The 22,349-nt window shown below is 42.4% G+C and overlaps 1 protein-coding gene across 4 annotated transcripts in view; it reads left to right on the top strand.

Moving 5' to 3' along the window:
• qkia (QKI, KH domain containing, RNA binding a) overlaps positions 1 to 20,995 on the top strand; it is a 47,922-nt gene extending 26,927 nt beyond the window's left edge. Inside the window, exons 5-8 of one of the 4 annotated variants that reach the window (XM_085932127.1) lie at positions 10,000 to 10,087; positions 11,134 to 11,574; positions 13,190 to 13,264; positions 15,071 to 20,995. In XM_085932127.1, the coding sequence (XP_085788253.1) occupies positions 10,000 to 10,087; positions 11,134 to 11,574; positions 13,190 to 13,264; positions 15,071 to 15,087 (621 nt within the window). In that variant the 3' untranslated portion in view covers positions 15,088 to 20,995. Of the gene's footprint in view, positions 1 to 9,999; positions 10,088 to 11,133; positions 11,575 to 13,189; positions 13,477 to 15,070 lie in introns of those variants that run through there. The other 3 variants (XM_085932129.1, XM_085932126.1, XM_085932128.1) reach the window with 3 other exon arrangements.
• Positions 20,996 to 22,349: the final 1,354 nt, after the last annotated feature.

Here is a 22,349-nt window from a genome sequence, read left to right as displayed (position 1 = left end):
TGGATGGGTGGTCCGCACTGCTGGCTGGCAGCAACGGCCCTTTTTCCGCCGAAATGAATTGAAGTGCGGCTTTTGGTGCATGGGCATTGTACTAATGAAGGGCATCTTCCTCACATCTGGTGCTGTAAAAATTCCCCTTTAGGAAAATCACACAGGAAACAAAATGAGGTCGTGCTTTTATTCCCTTTCAGTGAAAAAGCTTTAGGGAACAACAAAAAATTACATTAGCCTCCTGTTTTCCCTTTGTACAAAAAATGCTGCTTCAGCCATAAATTAAGATTGAATCTCAAAGAAATGTCAATCCTTGTGTACCCTTTAAAGAGGTGTTAACATTGCACCCAGGGAGGATAGAAGGGACATTAGCCATGGAGTTGTCATTTTTAAACACCCAATGTAAACTGATCAGCCAGTGTAGCAATGCCAGGAGGCATATATATATATATATATATATATATATATATATATATATATATATATATATATATATATATATATATATATAAAAGAAGTCCGCTTGGCATCATTTCACACTCAAGAAAAATAAAGTGTAATATTTGCAATGACAGCACGCCTACAATCGGTTATTTATCATTGTTGGCATGTGCCATAAAGCCCACCATTTGCTAGTATCGTATTAACCGGTGAGTTCATTTATGGCCACTTTCACATTTGCTCTTTCCAACATCTTCTACAAAAGCCATACACACTAAAGGTTACAGATATAACTGTATAACCTGAGAATGGCGACTCCATTTTGACATAAAATATATTCACCTCACAACTTGTGTTCATTTTTTAATCAACAGGATCAATCAGTAAAAAATATGAATCTAAACACCTGTGATAGCTACAAGTTTAAAAAAAAAAAAATCTGTTGGATGTTAGTGCTTCCGTCTTTAACTACGGTCCCGTGACCTTTTGAACCTCCCTCCCCGCATAAACTTGGAGTCAAGATAACGTCTGCAAGATGACAGAGACAGAGGTGGGCAGTCGGGAGATGCCCGGGAGAGCTTGATAGGGCTTCTCTTTCAAGTGTGGATTTCCTCTGTTGATCCTGCCTGTGCTACACCCTCAACCTGCATCCACATACATGCGCACACAAACACACACACACACACACACACACACACACACACACACACACATACACACACACACACACACACACACACACACACACACACTAGACAAAATTGCGGAGCTCAACACTAGAGTCTTTAGTTGAGGCACACTGCACTTTGGGTAACCTCCAGTCACACGCTTGTATAAAACAACAGTCCAAGTCTAGAGTGAGGCACTACCTTACACCTAAATTTGATCTAATGGTAGCTCGAGGCAAAATGGTGAGCCAGTGCACTCACAGTTGTGATTTTACGGATTCCCATTTGGCCTTCCTGTGTGGAGTTTTCATTTTCAGACTTTAATCATGTTCAGACTTCACAAGCTGAAAGGATATTGTAACTTGAATATCTGTCACTATCCCCTTAATTGTGTAGCTTAGGCGAGTAGCTCACTAAAATCATCATTGCATCTTTAAATCTTTCAGGAAATTTAAAATAAAAAGGATATTTTTAATAATATATTGAAATAATCAGTGTGCACCATTGGGCACTTGCATTATGTTCACGTCTAATGTAGACACGACGAATAAAGCATATAATTCGCTTTGTAAAGGAACAGAGAGTAAATCCCAAATGTAAATATAAACATGTTGCCCTGGAGACAATTTCACAGCGCGGCATATTTTGGTCCATGACAAATTAAATTGTTACGCCGTGAAGATAAATAAGCCTCGTTTAGAATTTCACGTGTTTCAATTCACAGGATCGTCTCGGTTTATGGCATAAAAATACGTTCGCTTCAGTTGTACTTTTTACAGAATTCCTTGCATCGCAGACACGGTGTCAGGAAGTAAATAATGCGGGGTGAATGAAGTCCGCACTGAATATTCCTCTTCGCTAATCACGTGTTTTGTCTTTATTCGCTTTCAAATCTTCTTCTCCTCCTCCTTCTCTGTCAGCCGTGGATGACAAATGAGTACGGAACACCATCTGGCCGTATCCATCCATGTGTAGCTCTACAGTTAATGAGGTTTACTTTCTTAGGTTCAAGCCATCACTGTCATTTTCCTTTATTTACTCTCAATGTTCCTCATGTATGATATTTGTGCAATAACCATAAGAAGGAAGTGAAAAACATTCAAGCTTTAGCTTTTGCTTATCCCCCACCTCAATTTGAAGATGCTATTTCGTACACTACGATGTAATTGATCTCCCGTCAACAGCTAGGCTTCCTCGATGATAAATGATGATGGGAAATCCTCGGAAAAGGTTTTCCCGCTCAACAGGATGCAATTTAATGAAAGTTAGGCTAGGCTATATATACACATTTGCCGGTATGTTTCTTCAAATGCAATGAATCGAATCAATTAGCAGCAAGTTGTTAACCTTATCAATCAAATCTGCCCAAATGTAAACAATTTATGTTCAGAAGGATCCTCTGGTATAGCCTTGCTAAGGAGGCTAAACTACATCGGCAACTTTTTGTGTTTCCCGTTGTTCATTACAGTAATATAGAACATATTCCATTCCCTTTTAATATCCCACTTTAATGAATACAAAGAACTTGTCGTTGTGGGTTGGTCTTTTCTGCCTACTTGGCATCGTACTTCCCTCCAGACTACTATTACCTTCATCAGGCTAATAAAAGAGTTGCGCCAGATCATATTAACCTAAGGTGATTTGCACCTCCCTCGATAGAAACGGGCCTGGCGCATTACATTACGTTGCAGCACACTATACACGTGTGTGTGTGTGTGTGTGTGTGTGTGTGTGTGTGTGTGTGTGTGTGTGTGTGTGTGTGTGTGTGTGTGTGTGTGTGTGTGTGTGTGTGTGTGTGTGTGTGTGTGTGTGTGTGTGTGTGTGTGTGTGTGTGTGTGTGTGTGTGTGTGTGTGTGTGTGTGTGTGTGTGTGTTAATCACGCTTTTAATTTGCCTTCTCGACTGCTCGACCTCTCCATAAGATGCAGTTCCTCCTTACTTGCTCACCAAGGCGTAGTCACCATGTGTGTAATTGTTTTACCGGCACGACGTAGCTCATTTATGCAGCTTTCATATTTGAGGTGGTACGTGTATGTATGAGGCGAGCAATAGAGCGAAGTACAGAGTGTTAGACACCACAAGATTGGCCAGAAATGGAAGCTCCAAGTGGTTGTCGCTCACAACAAATGTTCCCATAGGGAATGTGAGAATTTGTTCCAGGCTCAAGCTTTCACTACTTTAAAGCCTTAAGTTAACCACTGTGTAATAAAACAGAGAAAGAGACCACAATCTCATCCCTGTGTCACAAAAAGTTTATATTCAGCTTCTTTTATCACACTGCACACTGAATATTTTAATCCCAAATTTTAAATCTTTGAACTGTATCAGTCTGAGGATCTTCAACTGCAGCTTCCACAATGTTGATAGTTAGTTTGCCAGTAATCCAATAATGACCTATGCCTAAAATTGCATTTTTGGTTCGTACTTAGCCAGCCTTTAATAAAGGTAAAAAACATACTACCAACTATAAACGCGTTTGAATACGCCAATACCGTCATTGCCAGCCCACATCCAACAGGAGGGACTTGATCTGGTCTTGGCTGAAGGAATCTTCCTGCTATTTCCTCCCACCACACTCTCCATCTGCCCATCCCCGCTTGTATCAAAATTTAATGGCCTCCTGAGAGGCAGACAGGTGGCTCCCGCCCTTAAGGACCAGCACCCCTGCGGAGATAACCCCGTCCACAAAATTGGAGTACTTTTAGCCTCTCTGCTTTCTATGTACATCTCGCTCTTTGTTTTCCCTTCAACTTTCATCGGGTAGCAAATTCATCTTTCCCATCACGTCTGCCCGGGAATTAGTCGTGCTTCTTTTTCCATTTGGTTCACTCAAATTTTCAAGCCTGCTACCATTCCCTCAAGTGAACACGTGCTCTATGTACACAAGTCCTTAGCACCAGTGGCTAAATTATCTTCGCCTGCAGCACTGTCCTGTCAATTTCTCTTCACACACTCACTCGATCTCTTAGCCCCCAACCACAAAGGTGCGTTCCATCATTGTTTTAAAAAAAAAAAAAATCTTAATCCACCTGGCCTGGTTGTCCTTCAGATGGCTCCTCAAGTGGCCCAATGCAATAGTCAGTTCAAGGAAGCTGGTAACAAGACTTTGCTGTTTTAATCTGGCTTGGTCCTCCTTTGGTCATGAGAGAAAACCCTGCGAGCCCCCCTGGCCAATCTCTGCTTCACTTTGAAAGTCCTCCTAATCCCTTTTACAGACAGTCACCAAAATGCTGAGTGTGCATAAATCTAAAAGCCTGTGGCTCCATTGTCCATCGTTTCAATTAAAACCACGCATCACGAAAGACACGGCAGCAGATGTCCTTTCAGGGTAGCTTGTTTTGGGAAGGCAAGTTTAACATCTGCAATGTGTAAACACACACATGCAAGCGTACTTTGATCTCTGCATCCCCAGTAACCGTGTTTACCAGTGTTCACGCAAAGAAATAGGATTGCGGGGAGCTTAGCACCGGATGACCTAAAGTCTCCTGATAGAATTCAGATCCTGCTAGCTCCTGCTAGCTCCTTAAGTTTCCAAACCCCATTCTTCTCCATGTTTGTTAACAACACCGATGGCCTCAGAAAAATGTAAAATTATCAAGTTATCAAAGGCAGCACTTAAATTAGTAGCCAATACTTAATTTCTGGAATTGACAGTAGAGGACCAGGAAGGTTCCCTATTAGAGTCCCGCTTCTCGCCAGAGGTACTTTTCATTTCTGTCCTTTGCTAAAGCTGCGGTGATCATCTCTGAGTCAGGATCTCGGAATCTGATGCAAATCCTCTGCCAGTATTTAAAGCTCCCCGCCAAATCATCCCTAGCCAAATCCCCTCAAGATATTCGCCGCTCGATTGGAGGGCATTAAAGGATCGCGAGTGACAGAACAATACACCGTCTGGCAGCCCGGTCGAATCGGGGATAAATGCGAATGGAGAGGAGGGAAAGAATCAGGGAGCTCACGAGGGTACAAATTTGGCAGAAGGGCTGGAAGGGGTCAACTGGGAACAAGAGACAAGGGACAACTGCTTGCTTTTCGGCTTGTACAACACACTGTTTACAAGCGCATCATCCTTCGTGCACTTAGTCCGCTATATCATCTGTCAAAAACCGATGCAGTTCCACAAGCTGGAATAATCGTGCTGGTAAATCTCTCTATATTTTTTTTCAAGGTTAGTTATGTGGACTTTAATCCTCTCTTAATGCTGTTATGTTACATGAAATGCCAGCCCGCTTTGAGAATAAACAACATCACTCAGAATTCCCTGCTTTATGTTAAAAAATCTTTGTTATGTAGCTGGAAGTGAAGTGTTAGCACGAACGTTAACTCTGAAATTTTGACTGTACTTCCCTAAGCCGTTTGATTGACTGTAATGGGGAGGAGCAGGTGCAAAGTGTTTGTAATAATCTGACTTGAGTCAAGTTTGCGTCTATGCTAATGAGCAAGGGTGTTGGCGGTTTAGCATGACTAATGGAGCCCGTGGCTAACGGAGCTGTCTCAGACTGCGCCAGTGAGCTAAAGGTGTGAAGGGGAAATCAAGAGGCTTTGCATCGAGTCACGACCGAGATTTGCCAGAGATCGCGACACTTGGGAAACAAATAATTCTGTCGGCCTTCCAGCCATGTTCTCCTGGTGAATCTTGTCCCCTTTAGTGTGATGGGAACACATGTCAGCGACATGCGATAACGCATGTTGTTTGCTAATCTGTGTGTTGAAATGTCCTTGAACAAGACGGTAATCCCCCCAGATGCTTGTAGCTATTCATCTGTGGGTGTGATTGGTTCAACGCGAGCTAATAGAGTCAAACATTTAGTTTTAATACAATGAAGAATTTTGTGGGCTGGCTGAATTAGGTTGTTGGTTAATTGTGTTTTGAAGACATGAAGGCAATTTGTAGTTGGAGGAACAGACTATTGATTGACTCAAGTCGGTTGTCAAAAAAGGAAGTTGAGCTACGTACGGGACATAAAAAAGGTGGATATTTTCAAGTCAAATAAATTGGCCAAATTTAAATTCAGGTTCCATCGAGGCCATCATAAACCAAAGCCTTGATTTCTTAATACAGCCTTGTTGACATTCATCTTTTGTACTTTGGTTTCCGTCCAAGTTTAGAAAAAAAGACTTCCAGTTTTTGTGTCTACCCTGAGACAGTTTGCTTCAGTCGCCTCAAATTGATTAGCTTTGTCGTTTTGTTTACTTTGGTGTTGAAATGTTTTGAGGCTCATTACAAGTGCTCATTTTCTTCCTTCCTCCCCCTTTAGCGCGCCGCTTTTCCTGTCGAGTGTGGAATTGTTGATTAGTCATCTTGGCACTGTGCTGGCTTGAAGTAATCATTTTCCTCCAGATGTTAGTTTGGGAATCGACCAAATAGAAATGGCTAACAGGGCTGCGTGTATACACGACGGGAGTAAAAACAGCTGCCGTCGCTACCGCTTCCACCCTTTCGGCAACACATGAAGTCATCCGCTCCTCCCTCCCCGTAGGGTGGCCCCTCCCCGTTCATTCCCACATTCCACCTCACCATCTATCCCGGGAGGCATACTGTGTTTACCTCGGAGGTAATTGCGCCCGTTCGGAGAGGCTGACCTCTGCCCTTGCTCAGGTCCAAGATTATGTGCATGCGGTCAAGTGCGTGCGCATTTGCAGTGACTGGCAGTGAGGCCAGTGATGGAAAGCGAGACGTCGCCGATGTCGGCCCACCGGGGAGGAGACAAATTGGTTTTCGCCGCGTTGTCTCGTACTCTCTCCGGGTACCATCCCTCTCCACCTGCATTGTCTCCTCCATCATTTATACTTTCTCACAGTTTTTCCTGCCTACCTGTTATTTAATTTCTCCGAGCTGTGTCGGCAAATAGAGCGGCTGAGGAAATACCCCTTCCTTGCATCCTTGCTCTCGAGTGTTTTAGAGTGCTGGTCTTTTTTTTTTAATAGACAGATAACCCATCTGTTGCATTTGGTGATTTTAAATTTGATTTCATTGTATTGTTTTTGGTCAAGTATCATGTTGCGCAGATACAGATAAGTCTGATATTTTTTGTCTGGGTTCATTCAAGGTCACAAATTATTGCCAACGGTCCGCCAATATTTTTTTTCCCTTGTGACAAAAAGTACAGGTAAACATGTTGCACGTCATCATACATGTATGATTTCATTTAATAAGTCATAATTAAAAAGATTAATGTTGCTTCTGGTGCCATCACGTGAGACACCATTGTCACCACAGCACAACAATAATTTGTTTTTACACATTCACTCAAGCTCCCAGTGTCTCAAAGCATTCACAATTTAGCATGCACGTGGTGACCTCATTGCAAGGTTGTCAGGAAGGCAGTGGGACATGGCTAACCTACTTTATCTCATCACACCGCTGTCTACCTTCACTTCGCTCCTCTTCTTCCTCTCCCTCCCCGTGTCTTGCTATCCTCCCTGATAGCTTTTACCGCTCTGCTGATCGCACAAATAGGCCTCATTGATTGAATCTGATTCTCGTGGATAGAGCCGGTTTATTGAGTGGCATCCCCCCTCCTCCCCCCCTCTCATCACTGATGGACAGGAGAGAGACGGGTGAATGTTGCTTGTACATCCATACATGTGTGCAGGTTAGGAATCCGAATGGATAACTTCCTCTTCTAATCTGGCTAGTCTCGCTAGTTCCGGCTACTCTCTGGGGGGGGATCCCCGCTCGCAGATCATTACAGACGATGCTCTCCTTTTGGCGTGAATGTTTTATAGCTGTTGAAGAAGAGCCTCTTAATTGTGGGAAGATTAAAGTGTTAAACTGTGCTCCCTGATGGTGTTCATCAAACATTGATCCAAGCGGCCTCTGCGGTCGGAAAGCGTTCGCAACACTACATGATTTTAAACGATCCGACTCCACTCCGCTCGGTATTATCCCGACCCCCACATCGCGTCTGCAGACATTGCCGAGCTGTCATCTTTTCTGTCTCGAGCAAACTCCAACACTTGCGCTGCTGGCAGGTGTACTCACTGAGCTTTCATGGAATAACGTTAAAAAGACATCTGGAAAAAAAAGTTGAACTTTTGCAGCGGTCAAAGTAGCTTCGCTTGGAAAAAACATTCTTTGGTGTCGAGTCACCTAGGCAAAGCAGAGAAAATTGTCCCCGTTTAACCCACCGACTATTCCATCATAACGCGAGCGGTTCGAGTATTCAAATCCGTCAATTCAAGCCCCAACCTGCCGCTGTGCTCACCAAAACACGAGAGACATAAAAGCAGCTGCCTTAATTTGTGCTTTACTCTTGTACAAAGGTAATGAAATTTAATTAAACGCTGTCTACTTTGCAGTCTTTCAGGTGTTATTTGGCCTAGTTAATTAATATGCGCATTTCAAGGGTTGCAAAAAGTAATTGGTAATGATTTTTGGCAGCGCTCGCCGCTCTTGGTTGAGGATTTTACTTTGTTAGCCAATGACCTGACGCTTGTTCAATTACTGCGCTGTGGTTGTTATTATTGTCAACAACGCATGTCGAACAGCAACTCTCGGTCGGGCCTCAAAGGGGAGGCGGGGTTTGCTGATAACGAGCAAACCTAGTCAGCACTATGACCATGCTAACATCTATTGGACATGCCTGCTTAGCGTGATTAACTCTCGATAAAGGGATCCCCAGTTTATGATTGTTAGATACCTCACGACCCAACATATATTATTATTTTTGCAATGCAGGGAAATATTTCATTATAATTAATTATTATATATTATCATTATTTCATTATTATCAATTGCTTGGGTGCCATTTTTCTTTTGCCATTCACATCCAAACCGACATCCTCAACTTTGTGGCGTGTTCGATCGTAATTCAATTCAAGTGATATACGCCACGTCGCTGCTAATAGCATTAGCGCTCCTATCCCGTCGTCTTTGGCTTCATCTTCTAAACGAACGTAAAAAGTTGTAGCACCCTCTGGGGAACTAGCGAGGCGTCGCCCGTATCGAGAACTTCCTTGTCTTCCTTGTGTTAATTGGAAGTGTTACTCCACTAAACACAAAAGTGCAACTTCTCACAGCGTTATATTTAGTCAAGAGAGACTGTCACTTTTTTGCTCTTTAACCTTGTGCATGCTCGCTGTTGCCGCATTCGAGAGGAATCTCGGGGGAAGGCTTAGCTCTTCACCCTCCTTCTCCTCTTATTCCTTATCAGCGCCTCAATAGAGCAGCAGACTGTTGCCAAAGTGTTTGCGAGTTCGAGAATTAAGTCCGCCCGCTTGTCTCATTCTTCTCTTTTTCACGTCAGGGGTTACCGTGACGACGTGACAAGTTTACATGCTCATAACCACACTCTTCACTTTTTGTTCTTATCCTCTGGCTGAGAAAAAAAAAAGTTTCCACAATGATGTGTTTGTTCACAAAGTCGCAACGGATCAATACATCGAGCCGGGGTCAGCTACCGGCCTTCATTTTGACGGGTAATTTACCCTGACCCGTGTTCGAATGAAGATATAGTACCTGGCAGAGAGTTGTGTGTCAACAGTGTTGTTGAGTGCTCGCCAGCTTGACGGGGGAAATTGAGGGGAGGGGTGTTTAGGGGAGGAAGGAGCGCTATCTTAATTAGTTTGCGCGAATAATTTGGGTCCCTTAATTTTAATGAAAATGGTTGGCGCTTTTGTATTTATTTATCCCAAAATTAATTGACGTTCGCCAGGCTGGTTATCGCGCAAACGGGAGGCAGGAAAATGACTCTAATTATCCTTCTGATGTGCTTTATGAATATGCAATCGTACTACAACATTAAGCTCGTCTTCATCTGTTTGCCCGAACTATTCTAGAGAATAGCTTACGTCAACACAGCTTTTTTAAAACACCGCCCACATGAATGGTTGCCATGGTGAATGCTTTGCTTTACCTTTGTTTTTTGTTTTAAGTAAATAAAATGTGCTTTTTTTCACAGGCGGAGGGTGAAGACAATTTGAAGAAGGTCCAGCTGATGGAGTTGGCCATTCTCAACGGCACATACCGAGACAGCAACATCAAAGCGCGTAAGTGAACTACCATTAACACCACTAATGGACATTCGACAGGACGCACATTTTTACCTGCGTGCGACACATTCAATTAAGACCGTTTACTCATTTGACGACTTATTAATTAGCAGCCACGGAATCAGTGTTTAGTCAGATGGCTTGTGTGCACACCTCTCTCAAGCTGACCAAATAATTTGTTGACCCACTCCATCATGATTAGCTGGAGGACCTCCATTTTGTCCTTTCCCCCCTCCATCCGTCCTTTCTCCATCCATCTTTTTTCCTCCAGCCGTGATCGCTCGGTGTCTCACTTGCTCCTTAAATTTGCAGCGCGCCCGTCGCTGGAGCTCACTTTGCTCAAGCTCTGCATGTGGCCATGTCGTTCACGCATCCGCTCACTCAAGAAGCATCCGTCAATCAAATAACCATGCTAATAACCCAAAATGTGCTTTCAGCTTGTGTCACTCTTTACCGGTTTTTTTTAGACTATAAGGCACACTGGATTATAAAACATACTGTCGATTTTTGAGAAAGTGCTCCTTATAGTCCAAAAAATACGGCATATGCATTTTCTCCATGTTTGTTGCAGAAATAAATGCTAAAATTGGAAGCTGATTTATGTTGAGATATTGCAAGCTGCTATTTATTATCAAAGTACTTTTAAAAATAAATGTGTATGTAATTATCATTATCACCTCTGTTAAATTGCTGGTTCAGTTTGGGGACGTGTGTGTACGTGTGTGTGGTGTTCACGTCACTCATGCGTTTTTCTGTAAATGTTTTAGCTGCTGGCCAGGTGATTCTGTATGCTTTGCATTTGGTGTGAAGGGTTATTTTATTTTGCTTTGTGGTCCACCACCATGATCATTGCATGGACTAATTTGACCTTTTGCCCCCCCTCCCTCTCTCTCTTCCTGCCAACTCTCTTCTATTCCTCTTTTTATATTTTCACCCTTCACTATTCATCTGTGATAACCGTCGACGCCACTTGGCTTGTCCTCTTGTCTGTCCTCTCTTGTCTTCTTTCCTCTTCTGTCCTTCGCTCTCTTCGCTTATGGCAGCCACCTTTGCGTTCTCTCTTGCAGCGGCGGCCGCCGCCGCTCAGGGACCCCGGCTCATAGCGGCACCCACGGGTCAGGTGTTGCCACCCCAGGCTCTCCGGCCCCAGGCTCCGGCCGGGGCCCCCCTCATGAACCTCATCCGGCCCCCTCAGATGGCCGCCATGCTGTCCAACGGCACCCCGACGCTGGTGCCGCCCACGCCGGACGGCGGGCTCATCTACACCACACCTTACGATTACCCCTACGCCCTGGCGCCCACCTCCCTGCTGGAGTACCCCATCGAGCACAGCGGGGTTCTAGGTAAGCGGGCCTGGGGGAGCGTGAGCGCGGCGGGCACGACGGCCCACTTTAGCCTCCCCGGCCAGGAGGGTGGCTTGTTTTACCCCGCTGTCGGGGTGCTGGACACATCCTCCGTGAGCCACGGTCAAGACTTTTTGAAAGGTAAATACATCGTGTCCACCTGAGGAACCAAGGTGGTGAAGCTATTGTAGCTCATGTGGACATTTTGATGAAAGGTCAAAACGGGAGAAAGGGGGGGTTGACTAGCCTCTTGACGAGAAGGTTACTTTACAGTTAAGTTTCGCTCCGCGCTTCCAGGTACGGCTCGGCACGGTTTACGTAGGCAGAGTCTGAAATGAGGCAGCCCGACAGAAACAAGCTCGCGTACACACAGCCCGCTCTCTAACCCTTTCATGCACTGGCCTGGAGGCAGATTCAGTCTGGCAGGAGATCCCTTCGGATTTCTGCAGCTTCTGAAATAATTTTTCCGTGCTGCTGGTAGGCCTTGATGCCTGCAGATAGTCCCTCTGTCACTCCCACTGGGGATGTTCATTAAATTCCTCCAGTCGTCCTTTATTTTCTTCTTCGCCTTGGCCTCCCTTTGTTGTTCCGGCTTCACCCCCCATGAACCTGAGCTTTGTGCTAATACCTGAGCTTCCCCTCCGTTCGGTACCGGTAGTCCGGTCCGCTACAAAGCCCCTCCTCGTATGACACGCGTGACCAAAGAGACAAGTCACGCGCAGCCGTTTAATAACAGTGATGGCAAATGTCAACAACAAAAAAGACAAATCAAGGATGCCCACCCCTCACTTTAATTTGACACACTAGTGATGTGTGGAGCGCTAACCTTTGCATGTTGCGCCTGCCTCTGGGACTCATGTGCAGCATCTTTCTCTTTGACTCGCAGGGTTACAGCGACTTAGTGCATTTTATTTACTCGCTCTATCGATCGGTGCCTTCAGCAACACGGGAGGGCCGTCGCGGAAGGCGCGCGCACCGCCTTTCTCACACGTTGCCGCACGCCAGCCACTGCTTTATCTCGCCGCCGTTGGACAGCAGGGAAATGTTGGGCCATTTGGTGCTTCAGACACGTGTAGGTGGCTGCAAAGATGTTTTGCCAAGACCTGCCACACTGAATTTCTTTACATGCATTTTGCATGTGTTTTAATCCCTGCACATGCTAATTTATGATATAACAAAATCAAAATGGTGAGAATATAAAGTTTTGCCTTCTTTTTGGGCCAAAAATATTTAAACTTTAGTATTTGTGCATAATTTGACACACAAAAATCGGGTTGATTGGCTTGCGATAAAATGACAACGTTAGAATGAATAAGAGGCATGCGGCACGAGGCAGGTGGCGTCTTGCGCTATTCAATTCCCGTCAGAGCTGGATTGGATTTCCCCACCTCTAAAAATAAGGAGACAAATTTCTCCAAATCCGCTCTCAGGACCCCTACGGGAAAAAAAATCGCATTATATTCCTCCGGCAGCCATTACCCCCCTTATTTTATTTTTTTGCCGCCCCATCCGAGAACTCTTGAGCACTGTGGAATTTAACGACTTAACTTATGCATATTTGAAACCGATCTCAAAATACGTGTATTATTTTGTTCTACTGTATTCTTTTCTATGGAAGCTATGTGACGTGCATATGTGCTGTTATCCGGTTTGTCGTATTGTCTTGTACTATCCCAGCATTATGCTAACGGTTCAAAGAATAATGTGAATGTTGAACGTGAATGGTTTCTAACCTTGTGGACCTGTTACAATCTAGGTGCAATGGCTACTAAAGTGAGACGGCATGACACGCGGGTCCATCCTTACCAAAGGATTGTGACCGCTGACAGAGGTCAGTTTAGTCTCTTAGCTACACTCTTGCTATCAATTGATGCATTTCAGTGATGATGATGATGATGCCTTAGATGGGAATCTCTATTGTGTTGTCTGTATTATTGTATGTGTTTGTGTTTTCTCCCCTCGCCCCGAGCCGAACCCCGTATATGTCCACACACCAGCTAAATGGTGCATTGTGGCGTGCACATTTTGTTTACATTCAGTCCTTAGCTTACAAAGAGCTCATTTGCAGAAGACATTTTTGAAAAGGGCTAAATTGGACATTTCCTCAAATAGTGACAATAATAAACACCTCCTTCTAAATAGGAGGACCTACCAAAAACCCTTTAGTTTATGGTTTACATTGAGTGTCATTATTTATTTATGGACATTTTTTTGGGTTTGTTTTATAATATTGCCTAATGAGCGCCTTACCCTTCATACAGTAGATGCCTTCTTTTTCACCATCTCAGGACGACTACCGCCTACGTGCCCTCTGCAACACTTCACACACACACACACACACACACACACACACACACACACACACACACACGCACATTTTATTTTTCAAGTCTTGGTTGCTAACCAAAACAAAAGTGTCTTATATGAGGAAATGTGTTCAACCCTTTTTAAAAATGCCTCCCGATTGCAAATGAGCCTTTCACTAAAGGATTTGTACACTGTGTATATTCCAAAGCTCAGGCAAAAAGTGATCTTAGCAGCTTTTTGATTCATGCAGCTGTGAAGCCAGTACAGGTTGTACTTTAGCAGGCAATGATATGAGACATTCCTCAAAGTGGGAGATTGGCACCTAAAATGCATCTCCTGGCCTCACAAGGAGCAAAGGAAGTAATTCCTCACTGCGCTCCCGAGAGTAACGTAGCCATTTGTTGGGGGGGGGGGGGGGGGGGGGGGGGGATTTATTTTTCTACGAAAGTCACATCGACACCCTATAGCTTTAGGTCGCTTGCATTCCCTCTAGTGTACCGCGAGATATAGCGTTAATATTTCACCTGTACACGAGGTACTGTCATTTTATATTGGAGCATTTTTTTTATATCAAAATGTATTTATGGTTCTTGTGTATATTTATATTATATAAAAGTATACTGCTAAATAAAGAGGAAAAGATCAAATCGGAAAAAGGTTGATTGGCTTTTATTGCACTCTTAACACTAGTCTTATAACATTAGCTTATATCGCACTAATCACAGAACAAAAAAAACACCGGGGCCATGTTCACATGCATACTTTGGAAGGAAGTGTGCTCTACCACCCCCACCCTCTTCCGCCGCACCCAAATTAGTAAAACCGCACATTTTACAGTGGCCCTTTATTGTGGGCACCAGTAAGTTTCTTCTAAGGCAAGCTAGCCTTGCTCATAACAGCAACGCTTGATGCTAACGGTAGCTGGTGTCTGCTTGCTGTGTTACATGAAGCGCTTTATTGCTGTGCATTAAAATGTTCCTTCACATATCCATCAATCAAAGTTTCATTCATTGTGACGTAATGACTTCAAATCAACACATTTTAAATGCGTGCATCGGAAATGACACGTGAGAATTTTGCCGCTTGCGTGTGGACATGGCCTCATACACTCGTTTATTTTCTGTTTGTCTGTCCATCTCTTTTGCTTCTATGTTTTGTGGGGCATCGGGCGCTGCTTATTGGGTGGCGCTGGGTGGGAGTGGGGTCCACACATCAGAAAAATTGCATTCATTTTTATTGATGATGTCATTCCAGTCTCTTCCTGCTGACACTAATACCCTTCTATCTTTGTTTTTTCTGTTTGTTTTTTTTTGTTCCTAACCACCTATAGCCGCCACCGGCAACTAACATGAACCTTCTGACCTCTGAACCTTCACCCAATGACGAGCCGCCCCCCAGCCTGCCTGCTGATCAGTTAACTGGTAATTTGCCTTTTGCTAGCCTCTCTCTCCCAGTGGCTAAAGAGAGAGAAAGAAAGAGAAGGGAGGCGCCAACCCTAACACACCGACAAAAAAAAAAAAAAAACACTTCACGCCAACATGGAGTTGTGTACTACTCATTTTTCTTCTGTTCATTGAGTTCCGTTCCCATTCTTTCTCTTTCTTTTTCTTCACCAGTCACACGCCGCGGGTGGGATGTTTGTGGTGTTAATCATTCATGTGCACTGATGTTAAATAGCAATAAGATGCCAACCAGAGAACCCACCCGCCCCCTCATTGCCCCTCCCCACCCCAATATTTTGTCACAACCGTTTTAGATGGCAATGCGCCTCAAAACAAAATAAAAAATAAAAAAACAACTAGCCACCCACCCCAAAAGAAAAAGAAACAGAAGGAAAGAGAATGTCAACACTCACCTTAACTTTGTTGAAATTGTCATTACAATTTGTAATCATGACACATTCTGGGTGTGCTGCCCTTTTACCCTCGCCCAGCCCAACAACAACAACAACAAAAAAAGCTTTTTCTGACTTGATTTGTTTGAAAACCGCATGGCTGTAACGATCGCAAACAATGCGCTTTTCTTTCGTTCATTTTTTTCTTTGCCTTTTTTGGTGTTACAATTTGTGTTTTTTTTTCTTCTGTTCACACTATTATTTTGTTTTACTAAATGAAAGAAAGATGCGGGCTGCTAAAGCTAAGGCCGGGGATGGGCCTGCCTAATTTGGGATGAAGGGTTTTACGTATGCGTGTGTGCGCTTTTATCTTTTTGAATATTTTTATTTTCTACTACATTGAAAGTCGGGTGTTTATCATCCACACTACATCCACGTTACAGTGCCTGATGTATTTAGAACAAACTAGATCTCATTGAGTTTGCTGAGCTGTGATCAAAAAGACAAAAAAAAAGTATTGTGTGCGTATTTAGCCAAAGGTTTTCCCGATGATTTTATATTTGCCATTATGCATCTTTTAAAACGTTTGGAAAGGTTTGAATTTGTGGTGCCTGCCTTTAAAGCCAGTCAGTTAGCATTTTGAATATTTTTATTTTATTTTTTTATTCCAGAGGAGCAAAATAATACTAGAAAAACTCCTTGGATTATCATTTAGATGAAGGGTCCCTGCCACCTTTTGCCAATTTTCGTCGGCCATTTTGTGTCACACCAGCGTTCAAGCGCATCCACAATGTGTCACATCTCTCGTATCTTCTGAGCTCTTTTGTTGAACTCTCTCAAGAACAAAAAAAATAGGATGTGAAAGCCATGCCTGCCTGTTCAAATTGCTTTATACATACGTCTTATATATACAGTATATAAATATATATAAAATGTACATAACGCCATTGCATATAAAAATACGTACACCGAAGCGAACAAAAAAAAACAATTGATAATTAATTTTACAGTACAGGGTGCTGGACTAGAGGAAAAAAGGAATTCTATTTTTGCCAATTTTAGCTTTTGATACTTTGCAGATACAAAATCTGATTAAAAAGACAATAAAAAAAAGTTGGCGAGGAAGTGCCGTTGGCCTGGACTTGACTGGAAAGAGTTTTATTTAAAATAAAAAGGAAGGAATCAAATAAAAACAAAAAGTGCCTTATCGAGAGTGGTGTCGGTTTTTCCGAGAAGTAAAAAAAAGAAAAGCCAGCACCCACCCAAGATGGCGCAGAGCGGAGCGTGGCGTCAGCGGCCCGCGTTAACTCTATGCAACCTGAATTAGCTGACTCAGCTAAATATGTGCCATGTTTTTTTTTGTCTTCCTGACATTTTTTTTTCTTTTTACTCGACAGCCCTTTACTCTGCTGTGTGAGCAGGCTTTGAGCTCCTTGATTTTGTTTTTTTGCGTGCGCCGTACTTCCTATGGGAGAAAAAAAAAACGGCGCCGCCGATAGTAGCACTGCAGTTGGATGCATCGTGAGCTGAGAAAAATACATCTACGATTTGTTCAAGTTTAGCAGCATTTGATTAAACAACCGCGAATTGATGATAAATAATCACCGTTGCGACATTGAAAAAAAAATATATATATATAAAATCGCTTAAAAAAGATGATTTTTACCAATTCTGTTCATGGCTTTCTCATCGAGCCGAAAAGGTCTATGAAATTGTTTTATTTTCAGTGTTACTCTTATTCTTTGAAAATTTTGAAATGCAATATAAGTGGAGATGGCTGTAAAGCATTTGACAGTATTACGAGAAATCCCTCTGCGATGTTACGCGCTGCAATTGTGTGCATCATCAGGTGGTGAAAAAGTTGGGACAAAAACAAGACGTATTCTCTCTGGCCTGCCTACTATACATGTATAATAATGTAATTAACAGCCATTGTTACAGGTTTATAATGTATTTTTCTAATCTCATTTTATATGTGTATTAATCATGTTTCTGAGTGCTTTTTTATGACCCCGCCCAACTCTCCTCCCTTCCTTACCACCCTTTCACTTTTACACATCGGGAAGTGTTATATTTTGTTTTCATGCCCAGCTTGTTTAACTCATGAGCTACTTTTATTAGTTTCTCTTGTCATAAGTATTTTACATGCTTGCTATTTAGTTTTTACATGGTGTATGCTGTTATTTTTTTCTCCTTATTAACCTCTTGGCATTTATTTTAATAAAACATTCTTAGTAAGAATTTTACTAACGCGCTGATATTTTAGTCTTGTATTTTTAACCAGTCTCATGAATGTATTGACTCGGTCTGGTTCACGGACTAACAGAATTAATTACAACTGGTGACTCGTGGACGCTACAAACACGTGCACACACAAACGTGTTCTCATGAGGTTTTTTGGTAGGAAATTGTACAAAATGATAGTGTGTTACCTTACGAACTGGACGATTCTTTGACCCCTGTTTTGACGGTATATTTTTGCCCCCGTGATCATTTTGGGGGCAATTTAGTAGAATGCAAGTGGAAAAATGTAACTTAACGTAAAACAGATAAATAAACGAGACGAAGACATTTAAAATTGCATGGAACTCAAATATAATTTAGTCCTAGATTGTTTTTCAGTATTTTGCTGTTGGCTTTGATGAAAATAAAAAAACCTGCCATTTTCTAATGTTATCTAGTCATCCCCATGATTGTGGTGAAATGCTGCCCCCGCCCCCCCAAAAATCTAACACAACATCCAAAAAAAGCCTTAATCTAAAATTTTATTGATTTGAAATTTTACTACGTAAAAAAATATTTGTCTTTGGAAATCCTACTAAGCTAGCATGAGAACAGGTTTCACGCACAAAGACACCAGCACCATCTAACTGGAAAGTGCACGAGTTGATACGCCACGTCCCTCACTCACGCATTTCTCACCTCTGTGCTGAAACGCGAAATCTGCTGACACTCTTCATACCTTTGCCCTCGCCAGCAACACCGCTGCTGTCTCCGCTCAAGACCACTCTTGTTTTTTGTTGTCCTTCTGTGTCTCACGCAATACTGCGAGGTAGCAGGTCGGTGACTAGCTCCGCCTCCCGGCAATAAAAGTCACAAAATCCGCATAGCCCGAAATCTCAAACGGTCAAGATGAAAGTATTCAAAGGGAGTTTTGATACGTTGGCATTGCAGCTGTTTCCTGTCCGGTGAGCGCTTTGCATTCTTGATAGAACAGTTTATACCTTAATGCTTAGGGTCAGTAGTGTAGTATCTCGGAGCATTTGGATCCAGAACTTCCAATTTGGTCGACATATCCATGAGAAAAAAAAAATCACAAGAACTCATGCCTATAAAGACATCAAAAGAGGCCTATTATGCTTTCAAGAAACTATTTCAGGATCAATTTGGGTGCACATGACTTTCCCCAGTAACCCATGAAGGCAGTTTCTTGGGTGTTAACAAAAAATGATTCGAATCATATAATCAGTTTGGAAGATGCAAGTGCATCAAATTGAACCGAATCATTCCACTTAAAAATATTTCAAGATACCTATTGAATGGTATGTAATTGGAGATATTGATGCTAGATAAGGTCAATCTTGCAAATAAAATGGCAACTCTCGAATTGAGCCGTATCGAATCCCACTGAATCGAGACGAATCTTCGAAATTCAACCATCCTTGAGTCGAATTGCACTCCAAATGTCCGCATACGTATCCTACACAAAAATATTGTCCTGCATATTTTACACACACAAATAGGGAATAGATTATTTCTGCCATTATGTCCAAAAACAACTCCTGAAGCTGTAATTGATGTTCCAATTGTTTGTAAACAAAAATCCAGCGTGAATGTCTCGTAGGACCCACCGTAGCTTAAAACCAAACTCGCATTATGGGAGAGTTTATGAAGTACTTTGGGATCAAAACAGCCTTTTTTTTTTTTTTTTTTTTTTACTTTCAAAGTAAACTCCCGATAAGGATTCCAGCTAGCTTATATTTATTGTCCAGTGGAAGTGTTTTTATTTTCTTGTCTCAAACTGCCAGCGTGTCATTCTACTGCTGCGTCATCCCTGGCATTATAATTCTTCCTCCTCCGCCGCTCGACATATTGTCACGACACACACGGGAAAAGATTAACTTCATTATTAATCCTTATTATCATTGCCAGGGACGCCTATGCATTTTGTTACCTCATTTTTCTTTTTGGGTTAAATCCTTGCAAAAAAAAAAAAAACTTGATCGCTCAGTTTGTCCTCTATAAGCGCACAACAGGGATTAAATGCGTCGAACATCAGCGTTAGAATCTTCACAGGAAATTAAGTGAATTATTAAGAACTCCTGTCAAGACTGGATTAGTGGCAATAATCACAAATCTGATGGGGTTTTTTTTTGGTGCCGCATTTCCTCAAATAGTGCCTTCATCTCAAATGGACAGCCAAGTCCGTCCAATTTATAGCCTGTATTAGTTGCCAGCCAATGGCATGGCACTATTTTGAATATTTGGAGCCTTCAATCAACCTAACAGATGTTTTTGTAATGTGGGAAAAATAAAAGTACCCACAAAAAAATCCTCCAAGTGAGAACATGCTAACGCCACTGAATTTTTAAGAATATTTGAGGAAGTAGTGTATTGTTTTGCAGAAGCATGACCTTGAATGTTGTTTTAGTCCAGTCAAAATTCAATACACGTTACATTCAAGTGTTAAAATGTCCCTCCAAAGCACAAAATATTCCCGCCTTATCGTTAAACTATCGCAAAAGTGTTTTTTTCCCTGACAAATATTTTAAGTGCTTATTTTATCTCTTTTTATCTCATTTTTCTTTTTGTGGAGTATGACAAAATAATGACGCACAAGGAAGTGATTGTTTTTCAACTTTGTGCCTCTGATTGGACCAGCGTATGTGATCGTCAGCCAATGACATGCCGCCTCCACTGCCGCTGTCCGTCTCTTTGCGACAAAAACGCATCTCAGGGCATTGAGTGTCTCTTTGACCTACTAACGTTTCCCATCTGTCCATCTTGCCTTGTCTCTGGCTAACAAACATTCCTTCAGTGAGTTCAACGGCAGGTTGGTCGCAGTCGACAAAAAAAACGGAAAAAAAAACCTACCAAATTGTCAAAAAAATTAGCCCCACTGGATTTTTATTTTATTTTTCACCTGTGTTATGCCTTAAAAATAGGATTGAATATTATGGTATATATTTACTGTAAGTTCCTTATCAGTATAGTCGTGCACTAAAATCTGTTTTTTTGTTAATTGTGTAGTAGATTTTGTTTTGTGTTGTTTTGACAATACAGGGAGACTGAGAATTTTGAAGAGGTAAATAAACCATGTATTGAAACTTTTTTTGTTGCTCAACCCCCGCCCCCAAAAAAGTAAAAAGGGAAAAAAATGTGTGCAATAAAGAATAATGTGTGTTTCATCTGACTGCTCAACTGGACTTTGTGTGGTTTTTGTGTTTTTCCACAATGCGGTGGTGACAATTTGACTTTCAGCGGAGGTCATTTGGTTTGCGGGACCCAGCAGGAAATGAAATGTTGAAGTTCAGTTCTGCTGAAATAATTTAGCAAGCAAAGGTCAACATTTTGCACCTTATTTGGAGAATTGTTTACTAGCTGTCAAGGTGCACTCCTATTTTGAGGAAGACAAGAAATATTGCGATGATGCTCATTCAAACAATATATTGGGTAACCTTAATATATGTACATGGATAAAAACAAAATTTAATAAGGAAAAAAATAACAAAAAGTTAAATATGCTAAAGCCATCATCCATGACGCAGACAAAAGTATTGGGATTCTGGAGTTGGACATTTTGGGGAATTTTTCTTTGATTCGTCTATAAGAAGTCTGCAAGCGGAAGAACGTTTTACAAAAATGTAGATGCAGATGGTGAAGGCCTTTAACCTGGGAAGATTTGGCGTAGGGTGTCCAGAGCCCTTACTTATGGGAGGTGGTGGTGGGCTTTGATTGCACACGTGGACTGAGACGACTATTGAGAAAGAGCAAAAAATCGAGAGGAAGTGCCTTTGGCCTGCAAAAAGACTCATCAAAGGAGCATTTGTTGCCGAGCCCAGCTGTGTGTGTGTGTTAGCACGCATGTGTGTGTCTGAAAAGCTGGAGTGGAAGGGTTGCATCAGTAGTGACAGATGAACCAGCTTCCTGTGGAATGAACGCAGGGCATTCATCACAGTGCAGCTGTTTCTTTCTATCTTTGTGTGCCTCTGCCATTTGCATCCCGCCGTTATTTCCGGGAACTTTTTGTCTATGTAGCAACAATCTCTATCAATCAAACCTTCATTCATGTAGCTCCTTTCATCAGTAGCAGTTCATAAATCGATGCATGTGTATTTATTCATATATATATATATATATATATGCGCCCACTGCAATACATCAGGCGTCTAATATAAGCTGACAGCTGCGTCAATTGGAGCTCATCACTTGCATCAGCAAAGAGAAGAGGGGCATTGCGCAACAATTAAAAGCAGCACCACGTTGCCCTGATTCATTTTCTTTTTTTTTTTTTTTACAGATTCAACCCCGTTCGTTTTGTTCTTTTCAGCTCCGCTAACTCCACTCATAAAAGTCACTGCAGTGTGGTTATGGTATGTTCTTTTCATGGTGCCAAACGTTCTTCCCTCTACTCCCGTAGGAGAAGAAAGAGTATTTGTGAGGAGAGATAATTGCTAGCGGCTCGCACGTGTCCGCCTGGGAGAAAGAGGCCACGGTGGAATTGACCATGCCGGCTCTTATCACTTCGACTCCGGCCAACTGTTGTCACATCCTG

Source organism: Syngnathus leptorhynchus, chromosome 15 (assembly GCF_054491065.1).
Source record: "Syngnathus leptorhynchus isolate UIUO chromosome 15, UIUO_Slep, whole genome shotgun sequence".
Taxonomy (NCBI): Eukaryota; Metazoa; Chordata; class Actinopteri; order Syngnathiformes; family Syngnathidae; genus Syngnathus; species Syngnathus leptorhynchus.
Note: the sequence above shows the minus strand (reverse complement) of the source record. Positions and strands in the feature narration are given on the sequence as shown.